The 18549-nt window shown below is 37.4% G+C and overlaps 1 protein-coding gene across 1 annotated transcript in view; it reads right to left on the minus strand.

Moving 5' to 3' along the window:
• Positions 1–18549, minus strand: part of CPS1 (carbamoyl-phosphate synthase 1) — a 77881-nt gene that overhangs the window by 22054 nt on the left and 37278 nt on the right. The window contains exons 22-30 of the mRNA XM_075829651.1: positions 14848–14989; positions 11057–11122; positions 9029–9092; positions 4857–5038; positions 2510–2704; positions 2318–2385; positions 2161–2236; positions 828–905; positions 36–143 (exon numbers count right to left, since the gene is read on the minus strand). Of these exons, the coding sequence (XP_075685766.1) occupies positions 36–143; positions 828–905; positions 2161–2236; positions 2318–2385; positions 2510–2704; positions 4857–5038; positions 9029–9092; positions 11057–11122; positions 14848–14989 (979 nt within the window). The remainder of the gene's footprint in view (positions 1–35; positions 144–827; positions 906–2160; positions 2237–2317; positions 2386–2509; positions 2705–4856; positions 5039–9028; positions 9093–11056; positions 11123–14847; positions 14990–18549) is intronic.

Consider the following 18549-nt stretch of genomic DNA (forward strand, 5'->3'; position numbering starts at 1 on the left):
ATGTTTCTATCGACAGACAATAAATGTCACCTCACCTTCTCAATTGCCCCCTGGCTGATTGTCTGTGTGGGAATCATAAGGGTGGCATCTCCTGAGTGAACTCCAGCATCCTCCACATGCTCTGAAATAGCATGACAAATGACCTATACAAATGAAAATATTACATAATAAAATCTGAGTTTCTGGTTCATTAATTACCCCCTTGTGCATGGTTGTCCAACTGGCAATCCAGAAGCCGCATGTTGTCTCTCAGTATACTTTCCCTAATCAGGCTTTCAGAACTGTAAGAAGCCATGTAATTACAAAACTGAACATGAAGCATTTGGATAACCATCAAGATAAGATTCCTGGCTTGGAGTCAGTGAGCTGAAATTAGAGAACTTTTGGCTACAAGAAGAATATTATCGTGTATCAGCTGATATATTGCAAAATGGTACAATCTACAGGTTGAAGATTTTTTTCTGACGCAGAAGAGAATATTAGATCATTTATTAAAGAGGCACAAGGAAAACTTTGTCAGGAATCTCAATATTTGTGTTTATGAAATGTAAATGATAGTAAGTCAACTTAATTTGAATTATATACATTGTTGCAAAAAATATAAGGGGCATATTAAGAGTCAGAGTGGGTTTGATAGCAATTAATAACATAATCACGGTAAGATTAAGGTTGGTGGAGCCCCTATCCCACCTCTCAGACCTGGACCTCACCTTATCCCCTATTTGTAGTTTAGCTATATATATGAGAGGTGGCCGCACATGCCCATGGTCCTCTCCAATTGGATTTTTTTTTTCTATACCTACCAACGGATAAGCATAACTACTTACACGGCCTCCTTTTGCAACAGCATCCATCTCTACTTCTCGTGCTCCTTCAATGAACTTGGTGATCACTACTGGGTGCGCCTGTAAATATAATATTCAAATAAAGTCAAATCTTCAGCTTGAAGTAGAAAATATCCAGAGCCTGGATGTGAAGTTTTAGAAATTCTAACACTTGTTAAAAACACTTTTTAATGGCCCATATGGCTGTAAAAGCACCCAGACGTTCCTTGGGAAAGCTGCCATTGCCTTTCTCAGATCTTCTATTAGTTGATGTTGTCAATCTCCCGTAGCTGAGAGCTTGCATAACTAACTATAGGTCTCTCAGATCAAACCTGTTTTTTAAAAAATACCTTTCTTCTTTCTAACCACCTTGAGAGTGTTTAAAGACACTTTAATCTTTTCAGTTAAAACTTCACAGGATGTTCTTTAGATACATAAAACCCCCTACTCATGCCAAAATGAGGAGTAATATGAAGACAAGGAACATTACCATACGAGCTGGCAATTTGTGAACAATTTGCTGCCAGTTGATTATGAATTATACAGTTTAAGTTGTAAATATACTAATACAGATCATTTATACATTCTAGGTAATTCAATATGTACTTTCTAGTATTACTTTCCTTTATAATATGGTTAAAACATTCCTATGGTCCTGCAACTAAGTATGTATGTATGTATGTATGTATATACTGTGTATGTATATATATATATATATATGTATACATATATATACATATACACATATATATAAATATATACACACATGTATATATACACACACACATATATATATATATATATATATATATATATATATATAAATATACACATATATATATATATATATATATATATATATATATATATATATATTGTATACTAGTGCACCTCTCAAGTGCGCCCGCAAGGTATGCGATTTTACTCAACCTCCAGTACAATTCTAGTCTCAATGGTAATAAAAATAAATGCCATTAGCCCAATTCCTCCTGCTTTGAGCATGCTAACAAAAAATAAAATGGACAATCATTTTAATCCTATGTATCTTTTTAATACATGCAGACTTCGTAGAGCGTCTTAATATGAAAATATTCTTCTCTAGAAGCAATCCTAAAATTAACATCCAACGGAGCATGTCACAATATTTTTTTCTATCGACATGGAATCCAACAGAAAAAAAGACGTAGGTACTCGGAGCCATATGGAGGCACAGTAAGGGACCTACAGATCTCTATGGTCATATTACGGACCTGTACAACTCAAAGGTTGTACTGGGTCATTATGTGATTTTGTGCAAGAACTCTTAGAATTAACTGACTATAAAAGATGATTTTACCTGTGACACGCGTGTGGCTTCAGCTAGGAAATTCTTCAGTTCTTCATCTCCATGTACCACATTCATTGCTGAACCACTAGAAGTACAAGGAAAGAATTAAAGAAAGCCTATTACGATGGCAGGGAAGCTTCATAGTATTTGGCTACTTCAGTATTACCTCAGCACATAGGAAGGACGTAGTAAGCATGGGTAGCCAACAGTCTTTGTAAACTGTAGAGCATCATCCTATCAAGGAAAGATAATAAGTTGAATTATGAATAATACAAACTTAACATCATACTGAGGTATCAGCACCATAAAGCTTGATATGTAATGAATCACTAGTTTATATTAAAATTATTGGTTTTACCAGAGAGTTCACTGCTTTCCATGGTGCTTGGGCAATCTGAAGCTCATCCAGGATTGCAGAAAATATGGAACGGTCTTCAGCCCTATCAATCTGCAGTGGGCTGGTGCCCATGATCTTCACTCCATTCTTGTGTAATGGCACTGCCAAATTGTTGGGGATCTGCCCTCCAACTGAGATGATGCAGCCATCACATTGCTAGTAATAGATGGAATAAACACGTGTCAGAACCTCATGTTATGTTTTTTATTAAATATATAATATATAACTATTTCCATGCAATCCTAGTTCAGAAGTTGCCATTATTTCCATTATTTATATATATATATATATATATATATATATATATATATATATATATATATATATATATATATATATATATAATTGTTTACAGTGCTGTAGTTTAGATTTTTGCATAAATTTTGAAAAGAGAACTTATTTCAGAAAGGGGAGCATTTGACACCATAGTAATTTTAATATTATTTCCCGATCTTTATCCACCGGTACTTCTGGGATACCATGCTCCTTCGTTTGTTTTCAAGTTCTCATTTGTGTCTTATTCCGCCTAAATTCTCCAGACACCAGGTCACTGCTTGTATAAGGTCAGCACACTTGTCTCCTGCTGCTTTATAAAGCAACAATAAGATAAAAGAAAAATAAATTAGGCTCTGTGCACATCACATTTTTGGCCTACATTTAATGTGTACGCTGGGAAAATCTCCTGATGTATACGTCAAAGGTAGGGTAGAGTGTAATGATATACATTAAAAGTATACGTCATAAACTCATGACGTATACGTTAAACGTACACTGTTGTAATCTATGGGTGATGGATGCCACCATTAGGCATCTGTTAAATGCATTCATCACCCATAATCTATATTGGTATCCATTTAACGTGTACTTGATGAAAGGCTATAGCAAATCGCATGCTTATATGTTAAAATATGCCTGTGACATATGCCACGCAGTGGGATACGTCACCTATAAGTTCATATGTAAAAAAAAAAGCATACTTTTTTTGCAGGATCCCTCCCGATGGAATAGCGTAGTTTACTATGCTATTCCAACCTACAAAAACAAAGGAATACTCACATATACCGACCCGACGGAGGCCAAAAGGAGACTCTTTTGACCTCCGTCAGGCTAAGGGAGCCCTATGCAAATGTTTAGTGTGTACCATCGGAAGTTTTCCCGATGTGCTGTACACGATGAACGTGGGGCCAAAACGTAGTGTGCATAGAGTCTAATAATAATTTTCTGTAGGAGATAATTAAAATAAAGTTAATATCTTTGTTAGTGTATCAGATTTGAGTTTGCCACTAATCTTAACAGTCTGGCGTATTATCACTGGTTTTCCATAACTTTACAGGTAGTTATGTTATCTTAGCTCAGTAAGTTATCATGGTGCACAACTGGAACAGTTGTTAAATTCAGCTCGCTGAAAGTTCTTTATTTTTAAGTTTAAGACTCATTAAAAAAAAAACCCTATGTATTATAGGTTAAAATAATAATTATGACTAAAGACTATTTTCTCATAATTATAATTTTTCTCAAAATATTGTTTTTTCCCCACATAATTATGATCTCTTGATTTTATAATTACACCTTAATGTCTCACAATTCTGACTTCATTAGAATTCTGACTATAAGAGTTATAAATATTACATTTTGGAAAAATAATTAGAACTTAAAGGCTATGTAAACCTTTGCACACTTACTTTTTTTTTTTAAATAAAACAATGTATAATGGTATTATGAACAACTTTTTCATTGTTTTTTTATGTTAAAAAAATTACTTTTTGAGATACAGCTTCTATGTATTTTGGATACATAGAAGCTGTATCTTGTGCTCAAAGCCGAATCCGTCAGGTCAGAGATACGCAGGACCCACTGTCACCGAAGCTGTCAGTCCTGCTGACCTGACGGATTCGACTTTGAGCACAAGATACAGCTTCTATGTATTCAGGATAGAAGGTATATCTCAAAAAGCAACAAAAAAAATTAAATACCATAATACGTTGTTTTATGTTTTTAAAAAGTGTGCAAAGGTTTACATAGCCTTTAAATATATGTGTAAATATATAGGCATGGAAATGAAACCTTGTATTTTTCATGTTATGCACTCTGTGTTAATAATTTGTATGCATGATTTCCAGGAACTATGACTGCCATTATGTCGGCATGTATATCATTTAATCTGCTAATTTATATGTGTGTACTTTTTTTTAACACTGATCTCTAAATATAAAACAAGACACCTGAATACCATAACTTCATATCATTACATTTTCATGTTACCAAAACTCTCATGAATTGACATCATAACGAAACTTGGGTCACTCACCTCATTTTGGAATACATCCAAAATTCTTTCCAGTGACAGCTCCTCAAAGTAAAGTTTGTCACATTCATCAAAATCTGTGCTGACAGTCTCAGGGTTGCAGTTCACCACCACGGTCTTCTTGCCAAGTTGGCGTAGTGTACGGATGCTGGATACTGCACACCAATCAAACTCGACACTACTGCCTATAAAACAGAGAAAGGTAGAATAAATAAATATTCCCAGAAATAATAAAACACTAAAATTAGTGATGTCAACTTTCCTAAATGTCCTGTAGCATTTATAGGCATTAACTGTCAAAATGGAATTGTAGAAAGGATTTCTGAGGCTGCAATTGAGTGGACCTCTACTCCTAGGTGACTCTTAGGCTCCTTTAATGGTGCCATGCTGTAAATGGTTATGATGCGATTACCCTAGAGATGACTATCACTATACTAGTGAGCACTTCATTGCTCCAAGGAGCCAAAAGCTTCAATCTACACCACTGACTGATCAAATATGGATATTAAGAAGAATTTAAACATGTAAATGTCTCGCCATAAATCAATAAGGAATATATGCTTCCTGGCATGAAAAAACAGTGTTCTATTTGTCGTAACTGAAAGGGTTAACCTGCACAAATGCTTCCACCACCTGTGCATGCAGAGATGCCGTGTTTAGCCAGATGTCTATTCATTGTCTGTTCATAACTGTATCTCACCAGTGCTGAAAATGTGTCTCATGAAAGGTTAAGGAGCCCTAGACAATTATCTGTATAAATGGGAAAAAGAACCCAAGAAGGAAAGCGGTTCATGAATCTGTAAGGTTAAAACTCTTTTGTCAGCAAGCACGGATTAGTCTAGTAGGAGAGCTATCTCACTTATTAAAAGTTATTGACATTTATTTTTCGCCTCGAAACCTTATAATCTTTTGCATTCTAATGTATTTCTTTTGAACCTACATCTAGGGAAGCAGATATTTTATTATGTGAAATAGCATTCATGAGAGTACAGTTTACTAATGTGATATGTACCAGTGACATGTTGTTGTAGACCATAATGCTTTTATGTCACAAATTGATTTCCCAAACTTTCTCAGCTTAAAGCCCAGAAGAGCATAGAAACGAGTTGGTGTTGCCCATTTTCACTTGTAGATTTAAAAAAAGGGTATGTCTTCAGATCAGCCTATCCACTTCCCCTTCTCAACAGAGATAGAACTGGTAGCTCCTGGGCCCCAATTTAAAACGGCACCAGGTTGTACCAATCATCATGCTATAATAATGGGATCCATCAGGCATTTGGGTCCTGGGTGTAACTCCAACCTCTGCCCCTCAACTTATTATTAATCTAACTGTTATAGGGATCAGAATATCCTTTAGAAAAGCAGGCAATTGCTTGTTGTTAGGCAGCACTTTGTCTAGTAACTGTCTAATCTGAAATAAAATAGTCATTTTAGTTTATGGCTGGATTTTTAGAAGCTTAAAGGGGGTTGTCCGACGGCCACAAACAAAAAAATAAAATCCCCAAACACATCTGAAATGCTTCCCTAGTGTTAAAACTTCCTTTGCTAGCTAATAAACACATTTTAAGAGCAGAAACTTACCCCGAATTTTGCGACTTATATGCTCCTTCACTTCCTGTTTGAAGGCGGGACTTGGGCGCTTTGGAACTACATATCCCGTCATGCCTTTCTCTGGTTTCTATAGCCTAATCCCCCCATTTTTACTGAATGACCAATAGGTTTGCACCCAGTCCGCCCACACCTGAGCTCTGTAAGTCCTCTCCAAAGAGACTTCCCTGAATAAAATCAAGTACTCCTGCATTTTCTACCAGCCCAGCCAAAACGTCTCTGATACTATTACTATTCTCAATGGAAAGCCCTGCCTGCGTTAAGAAAACTATTTGACTGGGAAGTATAGAGATAGACTTCTCTCTTGTGGAGAGAGACAGAAATTAGAACATGTGACCAAAATGGGCTGGAATTGTGACTGTTCCTTTCCTGAGCCGGCCCTTTTAGTTTACATGTTTGATGAGGTGCTGACACCAACAGCAGTAGGAAGCCAGTAGAGGTCACGTGTTGCTGTATCGGCGCGTCATCAGGTAGGTTGAAACTACTGAGCTTCGGGGATCACATGACCAGGGTTTAATTTGGCAAAACTGGACAAAAGTCGAAATTCATCACTATTGGTAAGATGATATGTATTTATAAGGTTAATAAGCAGGAGTTTGGTTTCTCTGGACAACCCCTTTAAGTGTAGTACTTTTTCAATGGATGAATTACAATATATATAATGAATGATAATAATAATTTGTTACTGTTCAGATATCCTACTGAAGTGGTTCTTTATAACTGATTTCAAAATACCGTAATTCACACTACCTGTTTTTATAAAATGCAAAAAAGAATAGGAAAGTCCCATCGCTAATTTTCCTAAATCACATATCAATCCACCCCAACACATCCATATTCAGAAAGGCCTTCTCCTATTGGCAAACCCTACCCATTTCTTTATTTAATGGTTAAGATAGTCTTGTGAAAATCAAAAGAGTTGAGCACTGTCATCTGCTTTTACACATTGCTAGCAGTTTGTCCTACTATGGAGCCAATTGTTCACACATCTGATTATCTTGAAAGAAGTTGATTCGGCAATACATTTCTTTTATATTGTAGGATATACTAGGACTCCTAACTATCATTGTTTTCATGTCAGGACAATATTTTGTAATAGGGGAAGGTTCAGATTTCTATCATATACTTGTTGGAATGACTTTTTTAGGACCAAGAAAATAAGTAATTTTGTCTGTGGTTTCAGAGCCTGTTTTACTGCAAAAGGTGGCTACGAAAACATGATTAATGACCACAATAACAAGAAGCAGTAATACAGAATTGGTGGTGTAATTTTGTACATCCTTTTTGATTTTTTAAATATTCCAAGCAGCAAATCTGGTAATAACAATTAATTATACAACAAGTCAAGTCAGGTTAGCAGGAGAACTCTACATAATGAATAAGTATTATAATAAAGTGTCTACCTTAAACTCTCTTTTTATGAAATGTTCTTACAAACAGTCAAACAGAAATAGGAAACAATATACTGTAGATAGTGCTTGACTCTGCATTATAGAAGTCTACAGGAAATCCAAACTCCATAAAATTGGAGGTAGGTATTCAATTTAGGACTGGACAGGTCCAGATCCCATCTCAATAGGTAATGGACATCTTTTATCTGAGCAGTTTAGAATCCTATGCCTCACTGCAGTTCTCCAGTTAAAAATATCTCTTGGTGTTTCTTTGACTTCAAGATAAAAGTTGCAATCATTTAAAATGGTACTTTCTATTCTAATTCTATAAGGGCATATTTCAAACATCAAAAGTATCACAGATTGCATTGTCCCATAAGGAGATTTGGAGGTGATAGAGGAAAGTGTCCTACTCGGTCCCCCTAATATTAGCGAGAGCAGAGAACCACTGGAAAGAGTGGCTCTGCTCTGAAGGACTAAGTGCAACCCTTTTTTAATGGGCACTATTTAATATTACACCCACTGCTTTCCCAAGTGATAACTGCCAGGGGCTTCAACTAGCAGACCCACAGCGATCAAATGATCCTCATTAAGAGAAATGGTAGTCCAGATGGGACAATATCTTTAAAGGGGTTGCCCACTACCGGACAACTTATGATCTATCCAATGGATATGTCATCAGTACATGATGTGTGGGGGTCCGACACCCGGACCCGCATCGATGATAAACAGTGGACAACCGATGTAAGTCTTTCATTATATGATATTTGACTTCAAATTTATTTAAACATGGTTTTATATACCTCTCTACTTATACAAAGTACCACCTAATCTATTTTTTTGCTTTGCAAATTATTATGTATCAGGGACTTACCAAAACATTTTCATGCTTAGTGATTTACAACATTTGTGCAGTTTGACTTGTTATGATGGTGAACATATTATACATGATGTATTTTGGTACTGCTCAAGTATTTAGCAAAAAGTAGAAAAATTTGGGCATAAAATAAATTGTCTGATGAGTTTCTAATTCTAAGCGTAGAATCTATTCCAAAATGTATTGTCTGTAATAGTGTTATCTTACACATCTTGAACTGCTGTTATCCTCATTTACAGTCCATTTTATCTACATTTTTTTATTAACTGTTTATTATAGACATAAGAGGACGGCAGTACCTATATGATATGGGCCACAGCCTAGAACCATCATTCCATGGTCATCAAACTTTATATCATGCTCCTGGAAAATAAAAGAGTGAAGCATTAACCATAGCAAAGATATATAAATCATAAAAAGCAATATCGAAGGGTACTTGGTACAGCTCTTAGGAAATGTCTCATCAAACCTTATGGTTGTATTACATTTATAAATGGTAAACCCAAAAGTGTAATGAATACCCATGAGTGGGACCATTATTCTTGTGGGATGCAGGAACAGGAATTTTTTTTATACAAAATTCTAGAGACCTTCTATATCTCCATCAAGCCATTATAAAAGAAAGTTACACTCCTCAACATTAAAATTGTAACACAAGAAGGCAAAGTTCTGGAATTGTGGAAAGTAAAGGATCGATTGACATGTTAATGATATGCAAATCATAAAAAAATGGAAACAAAATCTTCCAAACATCTTGATTTATTCAGTATCGAGTATGAGCGCCACGCGCACAAATACATGCACTTAAACGCCTTGGCATGCTATCAATGAGGTTATTAATGGTTGTCTGAGAAATGTTATGTCACGCTGAATTCACTTGGGTGCGAAATCATCAAGATTGGCTGCTAGCAGCTCCCTTTGCAATTGTAGACCCATAATGTCCCAGACAAGACAAGTCCAGAGACCCTGTAGGCCATCGTAACATGTTTGGGACATGCTGGCTGTTTACAGTAGCACGAGCAACATGCGGCCTGGTGTTGTCCTGTTAAAAAACGGCTTCTGGGACACTTTGAAGAAATGGCCATACCACTGGTTCCACGACCAAATCAATGTAGTGCTGAGCTGTTAGTGTACCTGAAATTAATAGAGGGGTTTGACTACCATACATTATACCACCCTACACCATAATCTCGAGAGTAGGACAGGTGTGATGCTCCCTTGTGGAGGCCTCTTCATGGCGTTGCCCACATGGTCTCCAGACCAACCTCCGGCTATTATTGTGTCCGAGACAAATGTGGGACTCATCGCTGAAGAGGATAGACCTCCATTCTAGTCTTCATTGTCGTCTTGCTGTGTACTATGATAGCCTTTGAAAGCGGTGGCGTGTGGTAACTGGAACTCCTGTAGGTGGACGTCTTGTTTGTAGCCCAATGTCATGCAAACGCCTTATGATGGTTTGTGTCAACACTGGTTGCCACCCTAGACATAGGATGTGACATGCAATTTCACTTGCAGTACAGATTGGATCACTACGCTCCATTCTTCCAATCAGACAATCCGTCCATGCAGAGGTTCGCCTACGCGCACCTCTTGCTGTCATTCCCGTTCGTTTTTGTTCTCCCAACCTCCAGGACACGCAATGTTGAAAGTGCGGACATCTTGGCCTGGCCTAGGTGCATAGCGATCTGCCAGAGTTACAAACCAAGGTCTCAGTTCAAAGAAACTGTCCCTCTCAGTTTGCGACGAGTGGCGATAACTGACCCGTCGACGAACAGAGGCATCGCACAATCATCTCACACCGCTTGATCTGATTTTTTTAGGTTTTATGTGGCTAAAAAACTTTGCTTTCAATCTGGCTTTTATGCCCCCCACATGCCACATATTGAAGCTAGGGGCTTGAAAACTTGATCATTTGCAGATCTTAGCGACACCTGTTTCTTCCTCGATTTGCATAACTTTACGGCTTACCCTTCTTGGTATTGCAATTTCAATGTTGAGGAGTGTAGATTAGAGGGCTTCAAACCTTGCACCTGCATGTTAGGGCAACTAGGGCTACAGCCTATTTGGTTGAATATGAGAATAGGTAAAATTAAACAATTACAGATGTGTTAAATTGATATACATTGGCAGTATAAGAGCAGTGTACAAAATATTGCCTGAGTGGTCAATGTCTAGCCCTTGAACAGGTTTTTATGCCTTAACCATTAGTAAGTATTTTTATTTTTGTAGACCAAGCATATTACAAGTCTACTACACAATTTACATCAGAGTAAATCTTAAATAATCTAATTAATTGATAATCCGATTCTGATAGCCCCAGATAGTACCTGTCCATTGTAGGTGAGGTAGAGGTAGTTTGTTATTGCAGGATACTCAGCAGCCAATGTATCAATCTGTGATATAAAAATGGAGATTCAGTTTTAAGTAAGACTGCAAGATTGGACTCTCTTATATTGTATAAGATTGGGTTCATACAAGGACATTAAGAATGACAACGAATGTATCCCAAAAATGCATTATGGCCAGGCTCACACAGGACATGTTGATGTAGTTTTTAAGCATTTTTTTAGCCAAAAAAATTTAGCTCCTGAAAGGTTGAAAAGAAAATAATTATGCCTATCCTTTTTTAAAAAAAATTGAATGAACTTAGCAAAAACTGCCCTTTGTGAGCCTGGTCTAAAACTATTTTGCTGTAAAAGTCTATGACTTATTATCCTACTAAACAAAATAAGCAGAAAATAAAAAAGATTTGCCTTGTATCCATTAAAGAATTTGAAATTAGAGAATGTCATGTATAACAAATGGGACATGACAAAAATCGGGACAAAAACACCATAGAGATGTTAAGAAAAGAGCAGGATTTAGGCCATTTTCACTTCACAAGCGTAAGAAAGGTGATTTTTTTTTTTGGGCCCGTATTATGGACGCAACATTTGGACCACTCGTTTGTATGATGCGCTAACTCAGTTACCCCCCAGACATATGGCGCACCGACACCCTGTGTAAAACCCAGTTTAACCCTACTGAATACAAAATTGCTACAACACTTTATATGACATTTATGCAAAAGTTGTTTTGGTGTCCTTTTTACATTCTACAAAGCTTTAAAACACAAATTCTATATTGCTATGAATATTTAAGCAATGCCATGATTAGGATGGCATAAAATGCATTTATTAGAGAAATATACTATATTGTAGACAGAATAATATTACAGAAAGTTCACAATGATGGTAATAGAAACACTTTGGAGTTTATATAACATTATGGGCTGTAATTTATATGTTCATGCAGTCCAGTTATATAATAGCCACTTTCTATAATAGTCACTTCTGAAAAGACTAGGTGTGAAATGTGTTGGTACTATATAAATAACAGCCGATTATTAATAATAATAATAATAATAATGTCCCATTATAATAAACCTTATAAATATTACTAGTCATGGCACAATTCAAATGCATAAAATACCTATAAGTTATATAGTATAAGCACTAAGATGGGCCTTAGACTACACCAAATTGTCTGTGGCTAACCATCCAGCAATGAAAGAGTGCTGCATAAATTAGCTCAAACCAGGATTATATTACCTCATGGCAAATGACAGGATCAAGCGTACAAATGCATCCGTGTTACAACAGCGCATACCAAGCAACTTCATTAAAATAGAGGCACTTGCCGTGAATGCAGAATTACTTTGGTAATGATGGGACACTTAAAATAAAGTATTAGCCCATAAAACAATGTTAGCACCTCGGGAGATGGCTGCGAGGCTAGTTTTTTAGAGCCAGATGCTGCACGTTTAAACCAGGTCAGCTCCTGATGTTTCGTGATTACAGGTTTTTATATACTGTTTAATTGCCACTTCAGCGGAACGCCACCGTTTCAATGGGAGCTCTCAAAGAGCAGCGTAGAAATTGCTTTGTGGGTGAAATAAGGAATGATGAAAATGGAAAATGAAATTGCCTGACAAAAAGCAGGTTAATCTGTCATATGATATAAAAATACCCATATTTTAATAGTAATATTATCCAAGCAAATCAGAATTCTCCATTCATGCTTTTGTTCAGACATCTGATTGGTTCAAATCAGCAGGCAGATTTTTTTTTTCTTACATTCACCTTTGTAACAATTTATACAATTTATTAAATGTCATGCTGAAAAACGAAAAAAAAAAATATATATTTTTTTTCCTTTCTTCTAAAAGGAAAAAAATCTAGAATGGCGCTTTAAACGTCTGTATTTACATCTGATGTTGACGTGGCAGGTGTGACCTCATGATATAGTGTTACATTTATGCTACATAGTGGTGTGTCAACCTTGGAGGGTGGAGAAGACAGGGGATTCACTTAGCGACCCTCCGATCCCGGGAGAACATTTTAAATGTGATAGGGTATATGGAGTAGTATCACCTGGTTCCCCTTCAGTTGTATCACTCTGCCGTGGATCCGCCATTTCAGTGTCCCCTCTGTGCGGTCCTAAAATGGCTGAAGCGCTTCTTAGACTTCAAGTCTGAGACACTCGCACTGTTCTCGGATTCGCCAGAGCTGCTCACGTGAGCATTTCTGTCCAATTTGTGAGCAGAAGGAGTGTCTTAGACTCAGTCTAAGAAACGGTGTGGCCATTTTGAGATAATACAGATGGGACCCTAATATGGCAGATCCACGGCAGAGGGGCACAACTGGAGGGCACCAGGTAATACTACTACATATACCCCATCACATTTATAATTTTGTCCTGATATCGAAGTCTAGTGTCATCAGCGCTTTTAGATGGCACGGAAATTCTGAAATTTTTTGCAGCGGCCTATTATGCATTCTGCTATCTGCCTCCCTATGGCGTAGCTTCTGGTGACCCCCTCAGTTGAAATGTCTGAAAATGCCCCTATACAGTAGCAACTAAATGAGATATTACTTCTCTGGTTTGTACATGAGGGGGGAGTCATATCACACAACTTCTGAACATTGCATTTTGGTTCGCTCCTCTCAAATTTGAAGGGCAGATCACAGCAGAATTTCATTGAGGCACTGAATGAGAATCCAATTGCTTTCTTCCAAAAACAGTGGCACACATATCTATGATTTGTGGCGTTTGCAGCTTAACTCCATTCACTTTAATGAAGCTGAGCTGCAATACTAGACACAGCCCATGGACCGGTGTGGCACTGTTTTTGAAAGAAAGCAGCAATGTATTTTTAATCCTGTACAACCCCTTTAAGATATGTGATTCTTTATAATCCATGTCCTGTAGATTTTTTTAGGAATGCTAATATTTTTAAAATAAGGGACAGCAATGTTCTTGCAGATTAATTGTTGAGTTTCTGAAGCGTCCTGTTTTACTACTGTCAAGAAGCTGTGTTGACAGGTTCAGGGAGATTAAAAAATAATGTATAAGAAATCTTAGCGGTTTTTCCTGATGTGACAACCAGTAGCTTCAAAGTATGACCGTAGTGTCATGGTTCTTGTTTTATGCTGAAATCTTCCTCCCTTGCATTTTAATTTAGGCTTGGAGATCATTGAAATTCCAGGCCACATCCAATTTTTTCTATTCAATTCCAGTGTGTAAATATTGTGTTAATGTAATCTGTCATCACGGGGGTTGTAAATGTAAGTTATTTGTTTTTTGTTTTTAGTATGTCCTCAATGTCCTTCAGGGCATATGGCCCATAGTTCTGCCATGGTACGCTTGATGCCAGCTTGTATAAACATTTTAATGTAGTAAATTTTGGTGGATATTTGTTTTCTACTGTTTTGTTTGTACTATCTCTGAACTTTGTAGTACGTGTTGAAATTTTTGCATTTCCAAAAAGTTAAAATTGAGGGTGTAAAATGTTCTCAAAATACACATTTATTAGAGACATGAACAAAGACGGCGAGCTCCTGCTGGTACCAGTTGACAACTTTTGGCTCCCTATCCAGGGTTAATTGGTGGAGAGGTTATGCTGCAGAGGTTAGTCACATAACTACAACATAAATGTGTGTGTGCGGGTGCGTGTGCGGGTGCGTGTGCGTGTGTAACCATCTTTGTCCTTCTGCGCATATTTAGATAGCATACAAGGAAATGGCAAACAATGCTTTAGTAGTCTAGACTTCAGATTTGCTATGGAAAATGTTCATACCTGCTTGACCCATGGCTTGACATTCTTTTTCTGTCTAAACTCTCTGGTTTGAGCTTCAGTCAGCCCCAGACACTTCCCAATGAACCGATCTGAGAACCCAATTTGCTTGGCACGTCGCAATGTCTCTTCTGATACAGATTCACTAAAGTAAAAAAAATAAACCAGATCTTCAGACTACATTCCATATCATGCACAATAACCTTAACAAGTTATAGATTAATCATAAGCTCAATATAAAGTATATATTGTCTTATTACATTGAATATTATGTACTATATATAAGGGGTATTTTCACTATTTTATAAAGCAAGGCAGGTTCTTTTTTTTTTTTTCATTTATTTCAAACATGCTTGATGTTTGCTTAAGATTTCACCCGGCTCTTCTTTGAAAGTTCCTGCACTCCTTGTATGCCGTGTTCAATAATACATGATAAAAGGAGGATGAATAAAATTCCTCCTAATGAGTAAGTATTCACCTGTCAAAGGAGCAGAGGGAATGAACAGAGGCACTGGACGTATGCGTGACGCATCCCAATCACCCAGACACAATTCAATGTCCCTTACGCCTCTTTGTCCTTTTCATCGCCTGGATTTGTGACATGGCTAATCATCCAAAAAGGGTACGCAGGCCGTGGTACAATGTAAGTCTGGCAACGTCCAACTGAGACTTTTTTCAGCTTTAAACAAACATCACGAAGGAAATTTTTTTGCCCAGCCCTTAAATACTCAGAAACATATCAATTATACGTCTTATGCAGATTCATTTCTGCAAGCTACAAGAAACTAATTTTGATATTGTAGAACGTGTGTGGACTTGGTTTAGATTACACAATTATGGTTCAATTAAAGCATGTAAATTGGAATTCAATCAATGAAAAAAATAAAGATCATTATCATGATATAGTGGTTCTGATTTGTACAATATAATTAATAGTTTATTATTTAAAAAAATAAATAAATACTTCCAGTCCGTAGAAGCAAGTCTGAAAAGCTACTGGAATGTATTAACTAAATCTAGAACATTTATATCTCCGGAATACAGTTAAAACATAATTAAAGGGGTTGTCTACTTTGGACAATTCTTGCTTATTTTAAGGGTCCCCCAACAAAAACCTGATCACAGAGTGTCCTACTGCTGGGACCCCTGGCAATCAGAGATAAACTGTAGTGGAACAGGACAGCAAGTGTTTCATTTCCCTGCAGCACCGTCACAGGGAAAATTAAGCATTACACAGTGCACATTGAAATCAATGGGTAGTCCGTGTAATGAATGGACATCTCGCGATCTCCATGACGGGAGACACACTTTGTAGAAATTGTATTCTCTGGCTAATAGATGATTTCTCTGAACAAAGGACTCCCTGTAGTAATTCAGAGCTGCTTGAAGGGGTTATGCAAAATGGGAACCTTTATTAATAGGGGCTAAAAATATAATAAATAAACAAAAAAAGCAATACTTACCTATCCTTGTCTGCGGTGATCCAGTGCTGAAGCTCCGGCGGTACTCCCGGTGGTTGTTTACATGCACTTAGCATGTAACTGCTGCAGCCAATCAGAGGGCTCAGCAGGCTCAGTGGTGACGAATTGTATTTCTGGCATAATGGCAGAAATACAACTCATGATCGCTGAGCCTTCTGATTGGCTGCAGCAGTCACATGCTATGTGCATCTAAACAACCACTAGGAGGGCTGCCAGAGCGTCAGCAATGGATTACCGGGGGCAAGGATAGGTAAGTATTGCTTTTTTGGTTTATTTATTTCATTTCCAGCCCCGACTAAAATATGTTCACATCCCGGATAACCCCTTTAATAGGGTATTTAAAAATGGGTTATTTTAGGCAGACAGCGCATTTAGGATGCTTAGAAGCCCGAGATTGTACTGTATGATCTACCATAATGCAGTCTGGATGATGGAGAACCATGAAATGTTCCTGACTGAACTAGAATGCATTTAAACCAATCATGTCACCAAGCTATAGGGTAACCTATTCCAGGGAATATTACCCCAGATGTACCATTATAAATATTAAAAGTGCATTTTGGGCTGTCCAGGCCTCTAAAGAGTAATATATTAGGAAACTGCATAGGCACAATTTCCTAATGTACAGCAATTCTGTAATAGGAAACAGTCCGATTATGCACTGGAGAAATGCAATAATAAAGCAGGGAATCGAATTCCATGTGGCTCCCTTGAAGACTTATCTGCTGTGCCACACGCCTATATTCAGATGGTGGATTTGTGGGTCAGCAGTGGCCAATTTGATTTACTGCTGCCATGCTCTATAGTTAGATCACTCCCCTCCCATTCATATTTGTAGAAATTAAAATAATAGTGATATATTTGAAGCAACATAGTTAAAAGAGTAGTATATGATTAGAAAGACATGGCTGCCTGCATTCTTCCAGAAATAACACTGCTCCTGTACATACTGTGTGTGGTATTCAACCGATGCATCACAGTAGGAATAATACCCAGGTGAGATACATTGCTTCATATCATTCCGGGATGGTAGGAGATGAGGGAATGCATGCAGAAGCATTGGCAGATTCTTTTGACAGATCCTACCTTGGAAAAAATCTTGGATCCCTATTCAGCAATGACAGCAAGAAGGACTAAAGATTTGAGGGATATATAGGTCCAGTTATTTGCCTCCAATATCTCCTGGAAAGGGGTTTGGGTCCAAAGGACAGAAGTGGGGCTGTTAAGCCTGCGGAAAACGTATCACCTGTCCTAACATAGAATGAGCCAATTAATTTTTTACGGAACACATACATTTATATAAGATCACAAGGCATATTACCTGCTCCACCAGTGGTGTACTATGCCTTGTGTCCTTGTAAGAAACTTTACGTGGGATTTACCAGCAGTGAACTTTCTATTGAAAATTATAAAACGCCCTAAGTTCCTGTGTTCTGACACAAGCCACTATAAATACCCCCATCATTTACCCCTGCGCTACATTTCAGTGTCGGCTGGTAGACAGATAAACAGAGGATAGCGCAATTATCTCGTCCATAGATTTCACAGATGGTGATGGTCAGGTGATTTGGCCACCATGCCCTTCTGCACTGGCACTGAACAATTTCTGCAGATTCAGGTGCAGGTACAGGCAGGAGAATCTTCTGTATCTACACATGCGTTAAAAGCATTCAGCAATTTTTTTTTTTATTCTCATACAACCCCTTTAAATAACTTTTTTTTTTTAAACAATTAGTGCATTAATACAATCCACCACCCCCCTGCTCCCAAGGGAAAGTTGCAGCATTCATACAAGAGTATATGTGAGTGAGGTGCCGGCCCATTTCCTTTTATTCAATCGCTCCATCAGCCGTCATGACGCAACATCAACACATCCACAAATACAAAACTGAACTATTTTCCTCCAAGATTGAAGTCACACCTCATGGTACTGCCGATAAAGGGTAGTGGAGGAAATCTTACAGAAGTACTAACTCTAACGTAAGCGGAGTGCTTGCTCTTCTGAAGACAGTTTATGAAACTTCTTACTAATTGGTAGTATTGGGTAGGATCCTCTTTTGTCCCCAGATCAACCTGAAGATTTCATTGCATTTATTAAACCAGACTCATGAAAATTTTTATATGATATTATATCATATTTGATGAAAAAGTTGCACATGCCTGGTATTTAGCTCTCATTCCAACACATCTCAAATGTTCTCTATTGGCTTAAGATCTGGTGACT

Source organism: Rhinoderma darwinii, chromosome 6, assembly GCF_050947455.1.
Source record: "Rhinoderma darwinii isolate aRhiDar2 chromosome 6, aRhiDar2.hap1, whole genome shotgun sequence".
NCBI classification, from domain to species: domain Eukaryota; kingdom Metazoa; phylum Chordata; class Amphibia; order Anura; family Rhinodermatidae; genus Rhinoderma; species Rhinoderma darwinii.